The 24,931-nt window shown below is 42.4% G+C and overlaps 2 protein-coding genes across 3 annotated transcripts; both read left to right on the top strand.

Annotated features, from left to right (window-relative positions):
- Positions 1-9,584: 9,584 nt before the first annotated feature.
- LOC123502072 (40S ribosomal protein S9-like) lies at positions 9,585-14,096 on the top strand. Of its 2 annotated transcripts, XR_006673786.1 has the most exons (6): positions 9,617-9,698; positions 9,872-9,964; positions 11,856-11,985; positions 12,448-12,634; positions 13,041-13,233; positions 13,869-14,096. XR_006673786.1 is itself a non-coding variant. In XM_045251224.1 (5 exons), the coding sequence occupies exons 2-5, from the start codon at positions 9,872-9,874 to the stop codon at positions 14,041-14,043; spliced, it is 585 nt and encodes a 194-aa protein (XP_045107159.1). In that variant the 5' UTR covers positions 9,585-9,698; the 3' UTR covers positions 14,044-14,096. The 2 variants fall into 2 exon arrangements, 1 of the variants encoding a protein (XP_045107159.1); XM_045251224.1 differs by lacking the exon at positions 13,041-13,233 and having other exon boundaries at positions 9,585-9,698.
- A 1,506-nt stretch (positions 14,097-15,602) lies between these two features.
- On the top strand, positions 15,603-24,806 carry LOC123502086 (protein MTO1 homolog, mitochondrial-like). Its single transcript, XM_045251244.1, has 14 exons — positions 15,603-15,734; positions 16,254-16,451; positions 17,501-17,619; positions 18,068-18,222; positions 18,441-18,673; positions 19,189-19,301; positions 19,829-19,974; positions 20,089-20,255; positions 20,542-20,705; positions 21,444-21,615; positions 22,272-22,434; positions 22,881-23,099; positions 23,612-23,672; positions 24,229-24,806. The coding sequence occupies exons 2-14, from the start codon at positions 16,268-16,270 to the stop codon at positions 24,328-24,330; spliced, it is 1,998 nt and encodes a 665-aa protein (XP_045107179.1). The 5' UTR covers positions 15,603-15,734; positions 16,254-16,267; the 3' UTR covers positions 24,331-24,806.
- The last annotated feature ends 125 nt before the right edge of the window (positions 24,807-24,931 follow it).

The following is a 24,931-nucleotide window of genomic DNA, read 5'->3' as shown; positions in this document are numbered from 1 at the left end:
TCCGATAAGTACTGTATGCCAGGCATACAGTACTTACATACATACATTATGCCTTGAGCCACCACCAGGGAACAAAGTAACAATTTTACCAAATTCAATACATCATATCACCAGAAAAACATAAGATGCACTATTTATTTATTTATTTTATTTATTTATTTATTTATTTTTTTTTTTTGTGTGTGAACCTATAAGTACTGTCCACTTTATGTCCCTGACACTATAGCGTTTCCAATCTAATGATAGCTGACCGTATCTCCATAAGAATCATTATACTTACAAGTACACCCCAGTGACCCCACCTACTGTGGCATTTTTTTGCCCCTCTCATCAGCTAGATTACTCAATTTACTCAACACCACACCTCGAATGGCACACTCAGCTTTACTATTTTCTCGTGGGACATAAATAATGAGTGTCTTTAAGTGAATAATACACTATGCCAGAGGGTGAAAATATATCAGTAAAGATTAATACAATTAAGTTTCATTTTAGTAGGAATCACTTACCAGCAAAGCAAAGCAGAAGAACGTACTGAAGACGACGCACAGACGGTGTTTGCTCAACTGATGTGATGTTACATTACCACGTGTATTATACGCGTCAGGCCGTCACCTCTCTCTCTCTCTCTCTCTCTGACATTTTATACGACTTTTATACAGTTGGTGTAGATTTTTCAAGATTTTGGGGATTTAGACTTTTTCTTTCAAGCTTTCAAAGGTTAGGGTTAATTTTTCAAGATCTTGAAAATTTTTTTCAAGCGCTGGCAACACTGTTAAAAATAAAACTGGTAATCGATATTTATGACTGGCCAGTGGGGTGGCCAGTGGGGTGGCCAGCAGATTTGAAGGGGTGGCCGCGGCCACCTCCGGCCACCCCCTGGTGGCGCCACTGGCCTCTATATCCATTGTCCATTAGCAAATTATGGTTTGGGAGTAGTCATGGGATGATGGATGAGTGAGTGTTTGTGGATGGGTGGGTGGGCGGGCAACGTTGTGTGTGTGTGTGTGTGAGAGAGAGAGAGAGAGAGAGAGTCGGTCTGATGGGCAGCCTTCCCTCCACGATCGAATGAGAACAACTATTAGACAATACAGTTTTTATGAAAACTAGCATACGAATAGTCAAGTGAAGTAAGAAGCAAGTCTCGGTGCTAGTGCTATTTCAAGTGCTGATAAAACAAGGCCACTATAATAGCAAGAAGAACGACTGAATTTAACCAGTAAGTCTTTATTTGGCTAGCTGGCACTCAATCAAATCAAGTAAATAAAAAATGCTTTCATTCTAATAAACATTAACTACAGGCGCGGCCAAAAACATACACTAGGCTAGTAACTCAACATTCCCTTCCCTCCCTGTTATTGTTACCCTGTTGTTATACCCTGTTATCATGTTATTATAGATGTTATTTGATTAAGATTTCTTTTGAATGATGATGTTACCAGGATTATCAGTATCATCAACACCAGCATTACACCACTCCTTGCTCCAGCATACCACACCGTGACACCACCACTGCCTGGATCCCGCGCCCTCCCTCGATCTCTCCCCTCACAAAGCTCACTGCACTAAAAAAAAATCCCTCTATTCTTCCACCACGACTATTTACAAGGCTACTGAGACGATTAGATGGGTTCTCAAGAGTCTTTTTCCTATCTGTAATGTAGAAGTTTTGTTAAGCTGTCACTGCAGCCATGAAAAACACTCTTATAACCCGTGTACCTTTAAATTAAGACGTTTTGAAAGTAGTGGAGATGTAGCATATAAGTGTTTTAGAATGCAGGTTTTACTACAAGCGAACCAGAGGAGTTACAATTGGAGAAATACTCAAGATACAATTGCAGTGAGTGTACAAGGCAAGGCAGTGTGGTCATGGTTACACTCTCAGGACTTACCTTCTGTCGCGCCGTCAGGAAACCCCCAGGCAAGCTGTGGAGGGAAGGCTGCTGCAAGGCGCTTCTTTTCACCCCCTGCCGAGTCACAACTTTGTACGCTCGCACCATGTCTTTCCCTAGACTTCTAGATACTAACTATTAGTTTCTCCGCTCTATTTTTTATAAGCTCAATATCGATGCATGTACTGTTATGTATTGAGAAAGCAGTCGATCAATCCTACAGGCTCAACTAAAAATTCTAGATATATCTATTTTGTAATGGTGACAATGAAAGCGAAAACGTGTCAAACAAAGTCACAAAGAACGGATGACTGGCAGAGTTGGGACACACGAACTGAACGTATACCCACTACACTCATAGCGCTCTTTTCCGTTCACTAATTTCACTGTACTCAGTGTACTGGTCATTTTTTTTCCCAATGTGCTTCTCCCCCCTCCAAAACATTCTAGAACACGCACACACGCGATCTCTCTCTCTCTCTCTCTCTCTCTCTCTCTCTCTCTCTTATTCATGTTATCTCTATTGCTCTTTTTCTACATTTTTCTTCTTACTTTATAAATCTCTTGATTTTCTCTATGTTCTCTCTATCTAGATTTCCTTCCTTCCTTATTTCGTGTTCATTCAGTCCTTTCACAGCTATATTTGGTCTTCCCATAATAATCTACAATTTCTGAGAGAAATATACAGTACATGTATATGCATATTGCGGCAGCTGACCCAGCCTCTCCCGCTTGATTGTGGTAGTTGTCGTAAAACAGGGGTAGCATGGAGACACCTGAGTCCATTATAAAAGTGTATTTACGGTAGCACAATACACAAGTGTAAACCGAGCGAAACGAGAGGCAGGAGGCGTAGCGTGTCAGCCTGAGGCGGCGGCGAGCGAGGACTGAGGGGAAAGACGTGACGTCAGACAGAAAGAGAGTATGGGAAAGACAAAGGACATGCTAACATATGATGACGTCACATCTTGCCGGTCAGGCGGGCGGGCTGGTAACAGTTGGTGATTTACGTATGTAACGGAACTAATTAAAAAATCGACTGGTAGAAAAAGTGAAGCCATGGCCAAATACTTGATGACTTGATGTATATTTTAACAAGCATCCACAACATCAAGTTATCTCCAGCCTAACTAGTATTAAAAAGATGTCTAAAATATAGTATAGTAAAAGTATAAAAACTTTTCACTTTTAAAACTACTAAAACATCCAAGCATTTCGACTTCATACGCATATTAAAGAATATTAGGCAATATGAGCTCTCTTCTCAGGCATCTAGCAGTTAGCTACAGCCGGAAGTGAACACATGAAAAATATAAATGTAAAAAAACAACATTAAAATATAAACTCATTGATAACTCTAGTAAGATCCAGCCAATTTTAATTCGCGGGAATTTCAACATATTTAAGTGTTTAAGAGCCAAACCATGAAGCCAAAAACGTAACAAATAAAAGAATAATAATAAAATTTACGTTTAACAGGACTAAACACCATTTCAAACTCCATATATTTAACTCAATGGGTCAGTGACACACTTAAGAGTTGAGGCGATTCTTTGATAGCATAAAGCCTCATTTGTAGCTTTAAATAAAAAAAAAAAATTTAAATGGCAAAGTGTAGATTTTGATTGTTGAGGCAGCTCATACTTGCACCATAAAACCCCCAATAAACTTAGCCGCCATGGTACAGTGGAACCATGCGTGCTTTGGGATCCGAGGGGTCTCCAAGCACACGGGTTCGAATCCTGTCCACGGTCCGAGTGTAGGTTGGGCTTTCTCACTCGGGGTAACGGTTTCCTAGCGGGTGGGCTTTGAGATGGGGGATACCCAAAAAGTATCCCCTTTAGCCCAGAAATTCTCGTGAAAAGCCCACATGGTATATATAAAAAAGATAAAATAAAACCCACATATTTACCGAACAGAGGCAGGGAAACACTTCAAAATAACCGAAATATTCATAGAAACCCTAAAAACATAATATAGACACCTAATAATAGAATTAGGAAAATATGGAAAAAAGTACTTGAATCAGCAGAGAACGGGGTAGTGGGGGTTGAGGCGGGGGATAAGGCTATACCGCCACCTGGTTTCATGCAGTTAATCACCTGAAAAGTACACAATGGCGGATATAGGTGAACGCAGAGAAGTGTTTTTAATCCTGTAAGCACAGAATAGGTCAACTTTTCAGCAGTGGTTATGAAGTAATGGTGTGAAAAGTGTTTATGTATGAGTGACGTTTTAAAAGCGATACCCTTCTGCCTTCCAATGTATCTCCTCGTCAATATTTATTGTCCTTAGCATCGTTTCCAGGTCCAACTTGCACACTACTGGGCTAATGTGTGCAGGGCCTGGCAACCAGCGGGATTTTTTTTTCTAACACTTTGTTTGCCCTTGGCCAGTAATGTATATATAGATAAGCGGCAGTTGGTGGAAAAGTGTGTGTGTGTGTGTGTGTGTGTGTGTGTTTCACTGTTTGATCTGCTGCAGTCTCTGACGAGACAGCCAGACGTTACCCTACAGAACGAGCTCAGAGCTTATTATTTCCGATCTTGGGACAGGCCTGAGACCAGGCACACACCACACACCGGGACAACAAGGTCACAACTCCTCGATTTACATCCCGTACCTACTCACTGCTAGGTGAACAGGGGCTACACGTGAAAGGAGACACACCCAAATATCTCCACCCGGCCGGGGAATCGAACCCCGGTCCTCTGGTTTGTGAAGTGTGTGTGTGTGTGTGGAGGAGCAGGAGTGGGCCTGGCTTGTCATTGCTTGATTCTATTGTTGTTGTTGGTGCTGTTGCTGTCATTGTTATTGTTGCTTTATTTGCAGTGTTAATAGGAGGAGAAGTTAAAAAAAAAATAGGCAAATAGGAGGAAGAGAAAGAAGAGAAGGAAGCAGCAGCGATAAAACTGCCGTGAGAGACAATGTTTACTTTAGTTCCCCCTTTCAATGGTTGGTTTTCCTTGTAATACTTATAGTAGGTGTTGAAATCGGACAACATTAATTTAGTCCCACTTTCAATTCTTCCATATGAATGAATTAACAGTAGTATACGTAATGCATGGCTCGGGGTATTTTCTAAACATTTACAAGATGTGTGCCGGTGTGGTGTAAGTTTGGTAAATGTGTCATGTGTGCAATTTTGTTGATTTTGGAGTTTTCAGGTTTATGTGTGTATGCCATGCAGTGGGACAGATTGGTGGGTTAATTGGTGGTGTAGGGAAGCTCAGGAGTCGCAGGAGTACTTTATTTCTCTAAAGTTTCGCCTACAAGACTTCTTCAGAGAGAATTGTATAGTCGAAACGTTAGAGAAATAAATTACTGCTGCGAATCCCGATTTCCCTACACCACCAACCCTTATGTGTGTACGTATGTGTAATCTGTCACAACTGCCATTACTACTATTATTTTTATTATTACCACTACTAATACTAGATACTACTACTACTACTATTACTACTATTACTACTACTACTACTACTACTGTTACTACCACTACTATTACTGCTACAACTACTACTACTACTACTACTACTACTACTACTACTACTACTACTACTACTATTAAAGTAAATACATGTTAATTTTTTTATACCATTTCAAGAGTTTTAAAGTCAAATATCTCTGCAACAACAACAACAACAATTGCTACTACTACTACTACTACTACTACTACTACTACTACTACCACTACTACTACCACTACTACTACCACTACTACCAGTACTACTAGCACTACTACTACCACCACCACTACTACTACTACTACTACTACTACTACTACTACTACTACTACTACTACTATTACTAGCACCACTACTACTACCACTATTACTACTACTACTACCACCACTACTACTACTACTACTACTACTACTACTACTACTACTACTACTACTACTACTACCACAACTACCACTACTACTACCACAACTACCACTACTGCATTGTTTTAACGCAAAGAAAGCACTCATATCACACATAATAAGATCCAAACCTAATTACTGTTCCACCACCCAGCCTCTCAATGGAAGGAATTACAAACACTTATAACCTCCTGGAAACACCCAAACACACCTATTTTACCACTCTACCCTCCTGTGTGGGCGTGCATGTGTGGTTAGCTGGGCTCAGGAACCTTCCCCTCCCTTCCTCCCCACGTCAAGGTTGAGTAAATATCACGAACACATCCGCCCACTCAGGTATTTCAAGGTTACCGGGATGAAGTCTTTGGAGGGACGTAGCCGTGTTTCATAAGCCAGCAGTGGAGCGGTGCGAGGATTGAGATCTTTTTCTTTTTTACTCCGTTTACCTTTTTCTTTCTGTACACGGGGCAGGGCGGGGCGTGGTTAGGTGGGGTGAGAGTTTTGACTACCGTTTCACCTTAACCCCCTTCAATAATGAGACGCATTTTTACCTTAAATTTTTGGGTATGATTAGACGAATTTACATTTGGAAGGGTTTATGGAGGTCAGATGATTGATGGCCAGAGTCTTCACTATTTTAATACCCACATAAGATTCTGAAGCTGCGTTTGTTAATAAGGGTCATTCAGTCATTGTGTTATTTGTGTGTAATGAACTAGTGATCAATGAACGTATCCTTTATCTTTTATCTTTTTATTGTTTACGTGTCTACCTATCTATCTGTTTATCTGTGTCACTACGTATCTATCTATCTGTCTAACTGTCTATGTATCTATCTATTCATTACTCTCTCTCTCTCTCTCTCTCTCTCTCTCTCTCTCTCTCTCTCTCTCTCTCTCTCTCTCTCTCTCTCTCTCTCTCGCTTAAAATTACAGTATAATGAAAAATCGTTTCTTTCTATACATTAACTATACTAGCTACCACTACTACTGCTACTACTACTACTACTACTACTACTACTACTACTACTACTACTACTACTACTATTCTATTGTGCAACACTTCGACTGCAGCTCTTCTACATTCTAAAGGCTTTAGTTGAAGTGAAGGATGTTCTAGTCACTTATTAACTTATTAATTATTTCTACATTCAAAAGACTACCTAATCAAAGTGATGCAGGTACCTAAGAGTCTTTTTCTTTACGGTTGTAGCGACAGATTAACATTTCTACATTATTAACAGGAGAAAGAGTCTTGAAAATTTAGCTAATCATCTCTGTGGCCTTAGTAATGTTTCATCTCCTTTATACAGCTACTCAATAAGGCAGGCAGGCACACACACACACACACACACACACACACCCGGTAGCTCAGTGGTTAGAGCGCTGGCTTCACAAGCCAGAGGACCGGGGTTCGATTCCCCGGCCGGGTGGAGATATTTGGGTGTGTCTCCTTTGACGTGTAGCCCCTGTTCACCTAGCAGTGAGTAGGTACGGGAGGTAAATCGAGGAGTTGTGACCTTGTTGTCCCGGTGTGTGGTGTGTGCCTGGTCTCAGGCCTATCCGAAGATCGGAAATAATGAGCTCTGAGCTCGTTCCGTAGGGTAACGTCTGGCTGTCTCGTCAGAGACTGCAGCAGATCAAACAGTGAAACACACACACAAGTTCTCTCTCTTATCAATAAAGTTATCAATCAATCAATCAATCAATCTTCCTCTCCTTTCTGCACCCCAGCTCTGCCTCCCTCCCTTCATGCAAGAGCGTTTCAGCTTGAGCTTGAGCTTGAGTTGGGAGTCACCCAGCACTTGCTGTCGGTGTAGCCTTTGGATCGGCGTTCTCCCATACACACCTGGAAATGGAAGAGTGGGGCAGGAAGTCTGAAGCATTAAAGCTTTCCTTCCCTCCCCCCTCCCTCATTATTCATCACATTCACACCTGTTCCCCATCCCCATCCCTGTCCCTGAGGGGTCCCTGCCTTTCAATCATTCTCATACGTTCCCTCCAGGCACTCTCTAAGAAATCTTTCACACCCTCAATCACCCGACCATTTACCTGTCTCTCAACACACAGCCCCAGCAGGTACTCCATCCATTCCCTAGCATTCCTCTCTCTCATCTCACTACATGCTTCTACTCCTATCTCTTCTGTCACTACACCTAACATCCTGTCTCTTGCACACCCATACCCCTCACACTCCAGCATCAAATGTTCTACTGTCTCATCCACACCCTCTCGCATACCTTACACACCTTGCTTCCTCCATTCTTCCACCTATACACCCTGCTGTTCACCTCCAGGGACTTGGTCCTGGCTCTGAACAGCAGTTCCCCCCTGCGGCTCCCATCATAAAAACTTTCACACCTAGGCCGGTCCTTTCTCTGATACCATTCTAGCGTTGTCTTCTCACTCATCCCCCTCCTCCACTCTGCTTTTCCTTTCTCTTCCACACGCCTATTGATTTCTCTCTTACTCGCATCTACACTTCCATGTCCTATGGCTCTTCTAACAAGCATTCCTATTTCACCCACCCAAATTTCTATATTAAACGACTCCTGTGCCCACTGTCCATACACGTTCCATTCGTACACCTTTTTTGCCCATTTACTCCCATCCATCCTCTGCAGTCTAACCCTATACCTCAACACTGCCTTAGCTAACCTTTCCTAAATGTACTCCATCCCATATCTCCTCTGATCGCCTCCACTGCCACATACCTGTTGGCACCTAACGCTATCCTGCCTGTCATGTTCTGCAGAACCTCTAGCCTATTCAGGTCTTTCCTAGTCCACACTGTTGTTTCTAAACCATACATGATGCTGGGGATAGCTACTCCCTTCCATAGTCCTCTAACTACCTCATACTTATTTGCCCTGCACCGTGCTACACTACCTAGCCTCCCCACCCATTGGTTAGTCCGTGCTATTCTTTCCTGCTTGGTCCTTTCACACCCTCTTTCATCCACCCAAATACCCAGATACTTGTACTCCTTTGTTCTTCCTATTTCCCCCACCCAGCATCCATGTCCTGTTCCTGTCTAATGCATCCCCATTTACTACTAATACTTTACTCTTCTCCCTGCTGAATCTAACGTCAAAATCCCTTCCATACTCACTCACAGCATTCAGCATTTCCTGCAGCTCTGCATGGTGCTCGCTAAGGACCACCACATCATCTGCATACAGGAGAATGCTCAGCACATCATTCTCCACTTTCACTCCTAATCCTGTTCGCCTCACTCTCGCTGCCATCTCCACATATAGGCCAAATAGTAAAGGGGAAAGAACACAGCCTTGTCTTACTCCTGTCTCGTTACTCACCCATCCAGTCACCAGATCCCCCATACTAAACACCGCTCTTGTATTCTCATACATACTCCTAATGATTCTCACTATCTTCTCACTCACTCCAACTTTTTCTAATACCTTGCACAGCATTTTCCTATCTACTCTATCATAAGCATTCTCTATGTCTAGAAAAGCTAAATACTTCTTCCTACCGTCCTTTCTCGCTCTCCCTATCACTTCATTTACTATATACATGTTATCTTTACCTCTTCTATCCTTCCTAAACCCATTCTGTTCCTCACCCATTACCCTATTTCTTTCTATCACTTCACTCAGTCTTTCATTCAACACACCACAGAATATCTTACATACATGATGCTAAAAGAGCACGCGTTTTCGGCTCCATATTAATAATTTTTCTCCATGATATACTGATATAGCACACAGTACCAATAATGAATAACAGATTTTTTAGATTGTTTTTTTTCTATTTATATGATATTTTTGAGGTATATAGATAATTATAATCTTTCATCTCAACCGGCTCAACCTTCTTTTCAGAGCAAAGGTGAGTGAGGCGGGAGGCCAGCAGACGCTCCTTCATATTTTCACCTCGTGTGACTGACTCCTGGCGTCTGCTAGCAAATACACACGGTAAATCACCAGTTGACACACCCAGGCACCATGCAGCATACATACATCATGGATAATACGTGAATACAAGCCGATGTTTGGTGATAAATAATGGCGAGGCGGCGGGGTGGAATGGTGAGCATATTGGCGGGTGTGTGAGAGGGCGATGGGTAAAGGCGAGTATTTGTTTGCAGATGGTGAACCACAGGGTACAGCTGGTGCAGAGCAAGCGGTACTCCACCCCAAGGAGGCCCTTCGAGAAGCCCCGCCTTGACCAGGAACTGAAGGTAAGGTATAACATAACATAACATAAATAATAGGATAACAAAGGGCCACCAGGGCCCATCTAGGTTATCCTGTATCAGTCGCACAGCGACCTCGTCATCAGTACTTAAAGTTACACATAAGTACACAATACATTATATACTAATTCTAAATATTTGGCCCATTGACAGGGCTAAGTCCTGCAGCGAAATCCTCTACAATTTGTGGTCCCCATACATGGGGATCATGTCTTGTTTAACTATAGTAAATTTTTTATAAAAACTATCATGCAGCGCTATACATAATTATAAATCTAATAAATTTAAGTGCTTATCTAATCTGTTTTTAAACATTGTCAAACTAGTGCTATTTACAACCGTCTCTGGCAATGCATTCCAGAAGTCTACCACCCTATGACTAAAGAAATATTTTCTTATATCTAACCTGCAGCCTTGCTTTCTAATCTTCCTGCCATGATTTCTAGTCCTATTTCCTCCTCTAAGGTAAAGAAAGATCTCACATCTATGTAGTTTGTATCTGAGAACATTTTAAATAACTCTATCATATCCCTCTTATACATCTCCTCTCAAATGAAAACATGTTTAATTCCTTTAATCTATCTCTATACTCCAGGCGCTTTAATGCTGGTATCATCCTAGTTGCTCTTCTCTGAACTGCTTCTAACATGTTGATATCCTGCCTATAGTGGGGTGACCAGGCCTGTATGCAATACTCTAAATGGGGCCTAACATAGGAATTATATAAGCTACGCACCACTTCCTTACTTTTATAACTAACATTTCTATTTATAAAACCCAGGATCCTATTTGCCCTATTTCTTGCTTCTAAACATTGCTTTGAAAATTTCATAGTCCTGTCTATCACTACTCCTAAATCCTTTCCTTCCTCTACTGCCTCTAGCCAACATCCCTCCATCTCATAGTTAAAGTTTGTGTTGTCTTTACCTAAATGCATAACCTGACACTTTTAGAATTAAACTCCATCTGCCACCTGTCTGCCCATGCTATCAGCCTGTCCAGGTCTCGTTGTATTCTGTAATTGTCCTTTTCACCCTGTACTGCACATGCTATCTTAGTATCATCTGCAAACTTTGATACTTTGCTACTAATTCCTATATCTAAATCGTTAATGTACACCAAGAAAAGAAGAGGTCCTAGCACTGATCCTTGGGGTACCCCACTAACCACTTCCTTCCACTCAGACATTGCCCCATTTAATACTACTCTCTGTTTCCTATCAGAAAGCCATTCACTAATCCAATCAACTAACCTACCCCCTATCCCATGTAGTCCGCCTCCTATGCGGTACCTTATCAAACGCCTTGCTAAAATCTAGATATATAACATCTATGCTATTTCCATCATCTAACTCCTTGGTAATATATTCTAAGATATCGAGCAAATTTGTAAGACAGGACCTCCCTGATCTAAAGCCATGTTGGGTATCTCTAATTAATCTATTCTCATTTAAATGCTCCCAAATACTACCCTTAATGATTTTCTCTAGTATCTTACATACTATACTAGTTAAACTGATCGGTCTATAATTATTCGCATCATCCTTCCTACCTTTTTTAAATATTGGAGTAACATTAGCTAACTTCCAGTCCTGAGGTATCTCAGCAAACCTAAGTGATCTTTCAAAGATTAACTTAAGTGCTTCAGAAATACTGTCTACACCCTCCCTAAGTACTCTGGCATGTAGCTCATCAGGACCACTAATGGTGGGTTACATTATTTTTCTCCTTTATTCTCGTCTCTTTCCTCTCCTCTCCTCTCTCTTGCAACCTAATCTTTCAAATCCCAACATAGTCTCGTCTAACTTCAAAACAATAGCTCAACACTAGTTCTAGCCACACTAAACCTTAACCCACACTTCCCTGTGTCCCTGCAGCTGGTGGGCGAGTATGGGCTGCGTAACAAGAGGGAGCTGTGGATCGTGAAGATGTTCCTCGCTAAGATCCGTAAGGCGGCCCGAGAGCTGCTCACCCTGGACGAGAAGGACGCTCGCAGGCTTTTCCAAGGTATGTGTGTGTGGAGGTGATGAGGTTTTATTATGTAAGGGGAATTAGCCAGGGACAAAAGAAATTATTAAACAAAAAGGCCTGTTTAGATGCCAGGTTTTTTTTATTGAGGTTTTCTAGGTTCATATTTTTCATGTTTGTGGTGAACACAATGAAGAGATTACCATTGTGATATAAATTAAGTTAATTTGAGGGTAACCAATCCTAACCTAATTCTCCTTAAAAATTCTGTTAGGGTAAAGTGTTATCCATAAAAATTATCCTTGTAATTTTTTGCACATTGACATTTGTTTTCCCTCCATTTTTCCATATTTAACAAACCTAACATGATGTCATACTAAATATTTTCTGACACATCTTGTCGGATTGACTCTGTCGACACACAACCACTGAGACTTACTCACCACGGTCCCCTGCCCTCCTTCCGTGCCTTCCCTGTAACTTTCCATTTCACCCCGACAGGCAATGCTCTGCTGCGTCGGCTGGTGAGGACCGGTGTTCTGGAGGAGGGCCGCATGAAGCTTGATTACGTGCTGGGTCTGAAGCCCGAGGACTTCCTGGAGCGCAGGTTGCAGACTCAGGTGTTCAAGTTGGGTCTGGCCAAGTCCATCCACCACGCCAGGGTGCTCATCAAGCAGGGACACATCAGGTGCGCTCTCTCTACACCACTGTCTAGCCATCTGCTTCTTTGTTATTCTGTTCAGAAGTTAGTTGACTAGAAATGATGGGCTAGTTTGCAGGAAGACATCAGTTTTGGATATTATGTCATGATTACTTATTTTAATCTTTATTTATTTATTTTTTTTTTACTTGACTGGTTTGATTTTCTATATTCTCCCAGGTAGAGAATCTCGCCAGCCTTCTCATGTCTTCAACTTAATACCTCCAGGTTTTCTTGTCTTCCCAGTGTTCTTTTATTCTACTGAAAGTAATGCCTTTTGTCATGTACTCCTTATTAGTTGATTCAAACAATCCATTGACAGTCTCCTGCAAATTAACCACAAGATGCTTGGTTCACAATACAGTTCTTGGCATATGGTGTTGTCTCTTCCCAGGTAACAGTAGGCGATGATGCCATGCCAAGTAGGAAGTGGTGGTGCCAGTAACACCAGCAGGGCCACTTGCTAGGGTTATCCCAGCAATGTCCTGGCTGTTCATTGAGGCCACTTGGCTGGGTACATCCCGGCCAACGCCTTACTTGCCTGCCGGCGTGTAGGAGTGCTGTGCTGTGCTGTGCTGGGATGTGGGGTGAGCTCTCCCTCCCAGTGGTGTAATGGGCCTTGCATTCAGGGTGTAGTCATGGCTGGAAGTTTGGTAACATGCAACACTTTCACAAGTGCTTTCCCTTAGTCTCCTGTCCCCTGGTGTGACTGGAGTCCTGGCAGAACCTGACACCTGGAGGATTCTGATCAGACCATTGGATGTTAAGGGAATGAGTGTGGCAGGTTACTTGCTCTGGCCATGACGACCAGCAATAGGTTGTCAGTCCTGATATCTTCCACTGATTACAAGTGTGTAGTACTTTTGAGGTTGTGTTAGGACTCTGGAGTCATTGGTTCAGGGACTGATTGTTAGGCTGTACAAACTCCTCGAGTACAGCATTGCTTTGCTGACGTGTGTTTGCATGACTTGTTCATCTTGGCTGATCACCCTCTGAGGGATCTCCTCCAGGTACACATGAGGCAAAGACAGCAAGGACACAAATGTCAAGCATTGAAAGCAATTTTTGCATATACTAAGTTTTTAGATCCATTAGTCTTTTTTTATTAGTGTGCCATGATTCAGCTGATCAATACAACTAGAGCAGTTTGTGCAGTGTAGTTGATTACTGGCTTGCTTCTCAAAACCCACATCACAGCCTTGAACTCCCATTGTTCCCGCAGAGTGAGGAAGCAGGTCGTCAACGTTCCCTCCTTCATCGTCCGCCTTGATTCCCAGAAGCACATTGACTTCTCCCTCAAGAGTCCCTTCGGTGGTGGACGCTACGGCCGCGTCAAGAGGAAGAACATGCGCAAGGGAGGCAGCAAGACTGAGGACGGCAGCGGCGAGGACGATTAGACTATGATTAGGTGGTGACCATGACCTGTTGGTAAATAAAGTCGCCATGGTGACTTGGTTTCTCATTTATCCAAAGGGGAATGAGTGGAGAGATAACTTTGTAATACAAGGAGAGAATGAAGAGGACATGGTGTTGCCAGTAGGACAGCTGATTAGAGCCAGGATGCAGCATACCTAGTTAAACAACAAATAGGGTGGTATGAAAATCATTAAATCTTTGCTGTCCAACCAGAGAAGGGATGCTATAAGACTGGGATACCTGACGACCAATGGATGAGCAGATGGAAGTTTTGTTTTTTTAATGGGAGGAAGTGGATGTTAACAGGAAATGGGAGTAAATAAAATATGCTGCAAGAACTGGAAGCAGTCAACCTGGGAGGAAACTTATTTCCTAACATGAAAGGGTTACCTTATGCCCCACTTATGCAGTAGTTCTCAACCTTTCAATGATGGTACCACTTGAAAGTCCTGTACAGTCCCTGCGTACCACCTTGTTCCAGAAAATTTCAATTTCAGCAAATATCAATTTATTCACAAAACAAATGAACTGACACCAAGGAACACGACTCCACATAACACGAAGGATGCATCGATTTCTCTACTAGCTGATTGGTACTGGATTATCTTGTGTAAGGTAACAATATATATATATATATATATATATATATATATATATATATATATATATATATATTGGCTATCCTGTGCATCCCAGCGTTAACCTCTTATTGCATGACACTTCCCAGACTGCGAAATGTAAGGAGTAACATGTAAATCATCTTGCGTCACTAATCAGCTGAGCGTTGTCCTTCCAAAGCTGTTCAATCCCCACTCAAAAGTTATCAAACATTCATCTTTGGTTTTAACGCTTTGTTATGCATTGGCTGCATAGCCACCACACGTGCCCTATATAAACTATAACAGTAACCGGGATTTTGGGCTGGTCACAGGCGTGAGCCTCTTCCAGAACTTCATTCATTTTGTGAGTTACTTCCTATTAGGCTGCGTTTACAATGAGCGAGTCGCGTCGAGTCCAGTCCCTTCAAGTAATCTCGACGTATCTCCGTGAGCCGTTTACACCGACTGCGTCAACCCGAGACAAGTCAGTACCAGCAGGTGAGGCAGGTAGCGAAGGCTGATGGAGAAAACGCACTGATATTGTCAACTCTCCTACCTCCTCTGTCAATAGCGATGAACAGCGATAAACGGATAACTCTCAGCCTGAATGAAAATTACACGTGCATGACTGCAAACGTATAATCTCATTTGTATGTGTGATTTACCGTCTAAATCTTTGTAGCACTGTATGCCACAAGTATTTCAAAGTCATATATATGGTAGGTGGCCTTGAAACATGGACATAAGACGAAAAAATAAGGGCGGAACCCGGGCGTTAGTATGTATTTTCAATGGGCGGACTGCATGCAATGCGACAGGACGCGACAAGACTCGAAGCATCCGCTCGTAATAATTTTTTTTAAACTTTTTAAATGTATTTTTCTTAAGACTTATATAAATCAGTGTCAAAACTGGGATGCTTCACGGGACAGCTGCATTGTATAAATTACACAAGGCAACTGTCCCCTGAAGCAAGATTGTCTTCCCGCGTCTCGCTCCCCGCCAGCTGGTCGCGGTCCGCACACCACTGGCACTGTTGACATTGCATGGCCTGGCCCTAACTGGTGGGGAAGGTAAGGCTGGCCTCATGTTTTGACTTTTTACACTGTATTGAGAAAATACCACCTGGCAGATATACAGGGAAACACTCAGGGGTTGTTATTTGTATTACTGACTAATGTAATGTGTATCTTTAAGTACTGATGAGGTCGCTGTGCGACTGATACAGGATAACTTAGATGGGCCCTTTGTTATCCTATTGTTTATGTTATGTTATTTTATGTTAATGTATATTTCCATTACAATGGTGTTATTTAATATTTACTCATGATATGCATTCCGCAATTCCTCCCTTACTCCATGGGGAAATGTTGCCTCTTGCCCCTGAGTCTTGTTAGCTTTCTGTGTTGTAGATGTGTGCTGCGGCTGTCACTGACTAATCATGTATGATGCACGCTGCTGTGACCTTACAACAAATATATACACTAATACAAGCGTTTATGTAATACTCTCGCGAGTTATGTATTACCATACACTCATTACCTTTCCCCATCCCTTAAGTATGGCGTCATTGTTCCCTTTGTAATATGCAGTTGGAGGAGGAAGGATGATGCTGAAGGCGCGCCAGGCTGCCAGGGGATGGTGGGGCATGAGGTGGTACAGTGCCGCGTCAGTGCCATCCTTTGACGTGGTAGTGGTGGGCGGCGGGCATGCAGGCACGGAGGCGGCGGCGGCGGCGGCCAGGATGGGGGCCAAAACGCTGCTTATCACCCACAAGAAGTCCACCATTGGTAAGACTTTGGATGATATAATTTTTGCTTTACTTTCTTTTGTTATTATTATTATTGTTATTTTTTTTTTTTTATTGAGACAGGAATGCTAGTCTTTTATTCATTGTGGGCTGTAAGATCACCCTGCCTCACTATGTATATTACTCTAGATTTATTATTATTATTATTACCTATTATCATTACTTCTTGTCTGTTGTTTTCTCTCTTCTTTTATCATACATTGCTCTTCTCTGTGAGGTAAGCAGAGATTACAGTATGAAAGGAGACCAATTTAATTCCTTCCTACCCTATCAAGACCTTTACCTGTGAGTTGAATGTAGTAATCTTAAGAGAAGATTCACTCATTTCTGGAGCATTACAATTCTAACCACACTCCTTAATGCACCTCCCTAACAGACTCTTTCGTTAATGCTTTCCTTTTCTTTCAGTTAAAATATCAAAGTGTGGTGTTTTATAAAGTGAATGAAGCTTTACGTTTTTAACCACACTCTTTAATGCTTCTCCCTAACATGCTCTCTTATTTATGCTTTCTCTTTCCTCTCTTGGACTGTTTTGTTTATACTTTCTCTTTCTTCTCTCAATTAAAATGCAGTGTGTCATTTTGTAAAGTGAGTGGACCCTTTACATTTCTAACATTCTTCAATACTTCTTCCTACTAGACTCTCTTATTCATGCTTTTCTCTTTCCTCTCACAGACTATTTAATCTATTCTGTCTCTTTCCTCTCTCAGTTAAAATGCAAAGTGTGTTTTATAAAGTGAGTGAAACCTTGTATTTCTAACACTCCTCAATGCTTCTTCCTACTAGACTCTCTTATTCATACTTTCTTTTTTCTCTCAGTGCATTTTATTTATTCTTTCTCTTTCTCAGTTAAAATGCAAAGTGTGTTTTATAAAGTGAGTGGAACCTTACATTTCTCCCTACCAAACTTTCATTTATGCTTTGTCTTTCCTCTCTTACTGTTTTATTTATGCCTTATCTTTCCTCTCTCAGTTAGAAGGCAAAGTTTGTAATTTAGTAAAGCAAGTGGTGGTGTTTGTTGTACTGCAGGGGAGATGTCTTGCAATCCTTCCTTTGGTGGCATTGGCAAGGGGCATCTCATGAGGGAGGTGGATGCTCTTGACGGCTTGTGTGCGCGTGTGTGTGACATCTCTGGCGTGCACTACAAGGTTTGCTGTGTATTTACTTATGTAGTTGTATTGTACAGGGTTTGAATAGAGCTCATAGTGTCCTGTCTCCATGTCTCCATTTATCCAATTTTTCTTTAAAGTTATGCACAAGTGTGTGTGTGTGTGTGTTTTGTGTGTGGGATTTGAATTAAGCTCATGTCTTAGGTCTTAGTATTTGAGGTGTTTCTTATTGTAACTTGTAAACACTTCATTTCTTGCTATTTGGTGTTGTATGTTTGTGCGACTTTTTTTTTTTTGTATTTTCCATCATGTTCCATAAGATATAAGTGCCTCATTTTCTCCTCTTGTTCTTTTTCCTCATCCTTTTCCCCTTACTTCTCTCATACTGTTACTTATATTATTTCTACTTCTACTTCTGTTACTACTACTTCTACTTGTACTTGTACTACCACCACCACTACCACTACCACTACTACTACTACCTCAGGTGCTGAACAAAAGGAAGGGGCCAGCGGTGTGGGGTCTGCGTGCCCAGATTGACCGCACCCTTTACAAGCAACACCTTCAGAGCGAGCTGTTCGCCATGCCCAACCTCACCATCACCGAGGGGGCCGTGGAGGATCTCTGGGTGACTGAAGGTGGTGGTGGTGGTGGTAAGAAAGGTAATTTTTTTCCATTATGTTCTTTTCTCATTTTTGTGTGTGTTTTGTGTTGTTCATGTTTATCTGTTTGTCTCTCTCTCTCTCTCTCTCTCTCTCTCTCTCTCTCTCTCTCTCTCTCTCTCTCTCTCTCTCTCTCTCTCTCTCTCTCTCCAACAAAAAAGACATCCAATTTCACAACTTCAAACCCTCACCATTATTCTCACCCATCACCAGTGCCGGGGACGTGGTGGCACAGTGTCGTGGTGTGGTGATGGGAGATGGGCAGGCGATTGGCAGCAGTAGTGTCGTCATCACCACTGGCACCTTTCTGAGAGGCACCATCAACATCGGTCTGGAGACTCGGCCAGCTGGCAGGATGGGGGACGAACCGGCTGTGGGTTTGGCTAAGACACTGGAGAGGCTGGAGTTCCGACTAGGACGCCTCAAGACTGGTGAGGGATGGGTGGAGGAGGTGCTGGTGCTGGTGTGTGTGTGTGTGTGTGTGTGTGTGTGTTGCTGGTGAGGATGTGTATTGGAAGAGTGAATATTGTCTGGTGTTACTGGGGAGGATTGGGAAGAGGAGGTACTTGTGTGTGTGTGGGGGGTGAGAATGGGTATAGGGAGAGTAAATATTGTCTGGTGTTATTATAGTGAGGGCCAGGAAGAGGAGGTACTGGTGTGTGTTGGGGGGGGTTGGGGAAGGGCAGGTGAGGCTGCGTTATAGAAGGAAGAAAAAAGGGGAAGTAAATATTTAGAGTGTGACTAATGAGAAAGTATGGATCCTTTTCTATGTTTGTATGAGGAGGAAAATAAACAAGAAGAAGAGGAGAAAGTTGATGATTTTCATGTGTCTGAATGAGGAAAAAGAAAAGATAGAAGAAATGAACAGACTAGAAAAAATAGTTCATAAAAAGTCACTTAACATTTCATCCCAAACTCAGACAAACTAACGTCCATCTCCTTCCAGGCACACCACCCCGCATAGCCAAGAACACCATTGACTACTCCCAGTGCATCATACAGGAGCCTGACCAACCCCCTGTGCCCTTCTCCTTCCTGAACACAAAGGTGGCCATCAGGGTGAGTGGCTGTTCTCTGCTCTTCTCTGCTGTTCTCCTCTTTGCCTCTGTTTTTAGTGTTGCTTAGGTGTTCTGTGTTTGTTGTGGCTGGTTTCCTCTTGGTTTAATTCTTTTGGCTGTTATTTGCTACAGCTTTCCTCATTTACTAATCTTTCCTTGATCTCTAGCCATCTCTAATCTTTAAGCTGTCAAGAAATTGCAGAATCTCTCCTCTTTTAATCCTGTGTGTTCTTGTTGTTGCTTATAAAGATTTCATGTATTACTTTTGGTGGTTTTAATTGTTCTGTATCACTGTGAAAGGGTTAACTGGAGAGAGAGAGAGTGAGTTTTGTTTAGGTCTCTCTCTCTCTCTCTCTCTCTCTCTCTCTCTCTCTCTCTCTCTCTCTCTCTCTCTCTCTCTCTCTCTCTCTCTCTCTCTCTCTCTCCCCCCCTATCTACCACATCATCACTCCATCCTACAGCCAAGTGTTTTGTTTACGTGTTCTTTCCCTCTTCATCTGTCTACCTCATCCACCACTCCACCGACAGACAGAGGAACAGCTGCCTTGCCACCTCACCTACACAGGCCCAGAGGTGGAGCAGCTGGTACGTGACACACTCCAGCAGAACAGACATGTCATGGAGGAGACAACAGGGCCACGGTACTGCCCCTCTATAGAATCCAAAGTTCTGAGGTGCGTGGTGAGGCCTGGTGATGCATGATAAGGTGTGATGAGGCATGATGAAGTGTCCAATTGAAATATTTACTACTACCACCACTGCCTTACTGAACCAGCCTCCACTATCAGGTTCTCTGGGCGACGTCACCAGGTGTGGCTGGAACCGGAGGGGTGGGAGGGTGGGGATGGGGCACGGGTGTATCCCCAAGGAGTGTCCTGCACCATGCCAGCCCCACAGCAGCAGGCACTCCTCAGGCTGATCCCCGGCCTGCAGCACTGCGAGATGGTTTGTCCAGGTGAGAGAGAGAGAGAGAGAGAGTGTAAGTGAGAAAGTGATGGAGAGAGAGGAAGAAAAAGAAACACAAACAGAAAGACAGAGAGAGAGAGAGAGAGAGAGAGAGAGAGAGAGAGAGAGAGAGAGAGAGAGAGAGAGAGAGAGAGAGAGAGAGAGAGAGAGAGATAAAAAGATAAAAATAAAGTAACATACAGTATACTCACTCACTCGTCTCCTTCCCCTTCCCTCTTCTCCTTTCCCGTCCTCCCATCCCTCCCCTCACCTCCTCCTTCCATAATTCCTTGCAGGCTATGGGGTGGAATACGACCATATAGACCCCCGTGAACTGACCCCACAGCTGGAGACGAATCGTGTGTCGGGTCTCTTCTTGGCAGGTCAGGTCAATGGCACCACAGGGTATGAGGAGGCAGCAGCACAGGGGGTCATCGCGGGTGCTAATGCTGCGGCTAAGGTCTGTCCTGGGCTGCTAATTTGTTGTTGTTGTTGTTGTTTTTATGTTAGAGGGGAAGTTTGACGAAGAGCAATTAAAGTGATTAAACAAAAATGCCCACTTACATGCCAGTCCACGTGTCGGTCTGAGAGAGTTAGCGAAAAGAATGGGATAAATGTCTTGTTTATTTATTTTACTTATTTACTTTTTTGGATTGGGTGTTTGTTATCGTTTTTTCTTTTATTTGTGGTGTGTGTGTCTAACATTATACTTTTTACAGACAGTGCATCTATAATTTCATGGTACTTTTAATTATTTATCTGTTTTTCTGGTAAACGCTGGAATTCCATACCTGTTTCCATGTTTCCATCTTTCCTATGACCTGAACTCATTTAAGAGGGAGGGAAGTTTCAAGACATCCTAATCTTTTGGCTAACTGTCTTGGACCTGCTTGGGGACTGACATCTAAGTGCACCTTTTTGTTTAATTGTTTTTGTTGCCCTTGGCCAGATTTCCCCTCATATTAAAAACAAATAAATAAATGAATAAAAAAAAAAAACCTTAGGCAGTATATAAACTAGCTTCACACCTCTTACAGACAGTATATCTGACCACCTCTATCTAATTTCACACCAACAGTACACCACCAGCTCCTCCTCCTCCTCCTCCACTTTCAGGCAATACATATCTAATTTCACACCTCCTACAGGCAATATATCTAACCACCACTACCTCCTCCTTCTCCTCCTTCTCCTCCAGGCACTTCACAGGGAGGGCCTCACCGTGGACCGCACTGAAGGCTACATAGGAGTATTGATTGATGACCTGACCACCCTCGGCACCACAGAGCCTTATCGCATGTTTACCTCCCGTGCTGAGTTCAGGTTCCTGCTGCGGCCTGACAATGCTGACCTCCGCCTCACTGAGAAAGGTTGTGTTGGGTCAGGTGGTGGTGGTGGTTGGGTTGGGTTGGGTTGGGTTGGGTTGGGTTAAGTTAGGTTAGGAAAGCTTGATGGAATTTAGTTTTTCATTCTTTTGTATGTGTGTGTGTGTGTGTGTGTGTTTGTGTCATTTTGTGTAGTTCATGTTTACCTATGCTTTTGGTTTTCTATTTTCTATTCTATTTCTTTACTCTTTAATCATTCATCAGCTTCCTCACTTGATCTTATCTCTTCTTCATTCTCTCTCTCTCTCTCTCTCTCTCTCTCTCTCTCTCTCTCTCTCTCTCTCTCTCTCTCTCTCTCTCTCTCTCTCTCTCTCTCTCTCTCTCTCTCTCTCTCTCTCTCTCATATTTGCTTTCTTTACTCCTTATCATTAATCACCAGAAATTTAACTCATCTCTCCTTCATTTCCTTCCCCTCCATTCCTTTCGTATCCTCTTCTGTTCTCCTCCATCACCAACCATCTAGGAAATACTATACATCTACTATGACTTAATAACTGAGTAGGTACAGGATAGGGAACAGTCATTTGAAGGGGCAGGGGTGATAGGAGTATGAATAATGTCTTGTACTTTGTCTAAACCTGGTATATAAACAGACAGATTCCCTTCCTCGTGTATTAATCCCATTCCTCTCGTCTCCACAGGGTACCAGGTGGGCTGTGTGTCAGAAAAGCGGCACAGGATCACACAACACACACGCCAGCAGTTGTCAGAGGCAGTGAACATGTTGAGGGAGGATGTGAGGAGCTTCAAGGCATGGGCAAGACTTCTGGGCCGTCCTTTACCCAAGCCAGCCACTTTCAAGAGGTGAGATGGAGATTAGTGGTAAATGAAAGGAAAATATTAGTCTTGTTATATTAGGAGAGGAAAGAAAGGAGAAAAGAGAGAACTAGAGTAAAGTTAAAGGGAAGGAAGACTGAAGGAGAAAGAGAAAGATATTTTGATTCTTCCCTTTCTTTCTTCCAACCTCTCTGTTTATTCTTTCTTTCTCTCTGTTTCATGCAAATGTAATCAAGAGAAAGAGCAGGAAAGATATCAAAATTCTTTCCTACCTTGTTTCTTATCTCCCTTCATTCCTCCCAATAGAGAGAGAAAGAGCAAGAGAGATATCAGAATTCTTCCTTATCTCTTGTCCTATCTCTCTACCTCTCTGCTTTCCTCCCTTCCTCCTTTGCCTATGAACAACACAAACACTACATAACCTCACACAAACCTCACAATTTAAAATATCCACTCTATTCCATTTTCATCAGTGGCTTACAGTTCCTGGGCATAAATTCTTGGGACATCACGCTGGAAGAAATAGCACAAGCAGATCCCAAGTACACGCCCTTCTGCAGCGATCCAAGACTGGCAGAGAGGGTGAAGATCGAGGCTGTTTATGATGAGTTTATAGCAGTGCAGAGGGAGGAGGTTGAGGCTGTAAGGAGGGACCACGCTCTTGCCATCCCTGCTGATATTGATTACTATGAGTGAGTTGGGGTGCTGGTTGTGACTTGTATAAAGGGAAGGTTTGGGAAAGGTATGAAGATGTCGGATAGGAAGAACAGATGAATGAGTGAATAAGGTGTGAAGGTGAGTATGTAAGATTAGATGGGATTTTTGTTATTATTGAGTGAGTGAGGTGAAGTAAAATGGTAGTGATTGCATGAAGGGAAGATGAGAAGGTTAGGAAGAGGAATGGGAAAGAACTAAATGAAGAACACTGGATTCATATTTGTACTGCAATAATGAATACCCATCTAGATATTGACTACCTTAAGGGAATATATAAAGATTAGTGGTGATAGAGTGATGATAGAAAAGATACAAAGAGAAAAGGAAAGCTAAAATTGAGAGAAGATGCATACAGTGAGTGTTGTAGAACTAGACATGAATACTCTTATAATAAACTCTGAGAGCCACACATAAGGAGACTAGGAGTTAGAACAAGACAGAAAACAATAAGGTATTGATACTATTGAGTGTATTCTCTTCCTCACAGTCGCTCACTGAACCTGTCAAATGAAGTAAGAGGGAAGCTGCAGCAAGCCCGGCCAGCCACGGTGAGTTTTAGTAGTAGTGGTAGTAGTTGTAGTAGTGATTTATTGTAGGTACTTTTTATGTTGTTATGGTATTGGATGTTATTTCAGTAGTAGTGGTAGTTCTTATTTCCTCATTCTTCTATTAGTTAACCTCATTTTCTCAGTTTTTCCCACTTTGTCAGTTGTCTTCCCTAATTCCTACTTCTGTCTCTTAATCCTCTTTAATTCTCTCATGCCTTTCCCTACTGTCAGTTTTATTCTTTCATTCCTTTTCTGTCAGTCTAATTCTTTAATTCTATGTCAGTCTTATTCCTTCGTTTTTCATTATTTTGTCTCTCTCTCTCTCTCTCTCTCTCTCTCTCTCTCTCTCTCTCTCTCTCTCTCTCTCTCTCTCTCTCTCTCATTCACTTTTCTTCTCCCCTTCCTTCATTTCTGGCCCCTTCTCTCACTTCCTTTCCTTCCTTCCTTTCTCCATTTCTCATCCATTCTCTTTTCACTCCCACTCCTTTCCATTACTCTATTTTCATTGATATTCTGGCCTTCTCTCACTCCTTCACTCCTCCCTTCTTGGCTGCAGGTGGCCGCCGCGTCGCGCCTGGAGGGCATCACTCCGGCTGCCCTCCTGCACCTCATGCGCTTCGTCAAACGCAGCGACAACAAATACTCGGATCTCCTGTAGAGAGCTAGAGAGAAGACCTGCCATCTGTGATCTGTGAATCTCCTCTTGCTATCCCTTAAGGGTGCTGATTTACATATTTATTTATTGTACGTTTTACCACACTTTTGTCCTTATCATCATTTGTATATCATCAGCCTCATCTCATCACCATTTGTATTTATTAACTCATCTGTAGTGAGTAGTGTGTGTGATGTACAGTCAGCTCCCTACTTGGTGAAGCAGTTTTCCTACTTTTAATTCTAACAAATAAATACACCATGCACAGTGTGGTTTATTTATGTCATGTTCTGTATAGATAGATAAATTATTTGAGTTGTTGTGTGTACAGTGTTGTATTGTATTTTTGTTCTTCATTTTCATATTTTTTTGTTGCCATCTGTGTACCTAGGTACTTGAACTGTTCATATTAGATTTCTCGAGGCATTTAATTAATAAAATCCTTTGGGTGAATATATTTGATAAACGGTTATCTATTATTATAGTGTTTTTGTAATCCACTTTACATAATGGGAGCAATGATGATGGAACTAGATGAGGAAAAGGCAATGGGACCGGATGAAGTATCAGGCAAAATACTGAAAGAATGTAGGGAAGAACTAGC

Source organism: Portunus trituberculatus, chromosome 10 (assembly GCF_017591435.1).
Source record: "Portunus trituberculatus isolate SZX2019 chromosome 10, ASM1759143v1, whole genome shotgun sequence".
In the NCBI taxonomy this organism is placed as follows: Eukaryota; Metazoa; Arthropoda; class Malacostraca; order Decapoda; family Portunidae; genus Portunus; species Portunus trituberculatus.
Note: the sequence above shows the minus strand (reverse complement) of the source record. Positions and strands in the feature narration are given on the sequence as shown.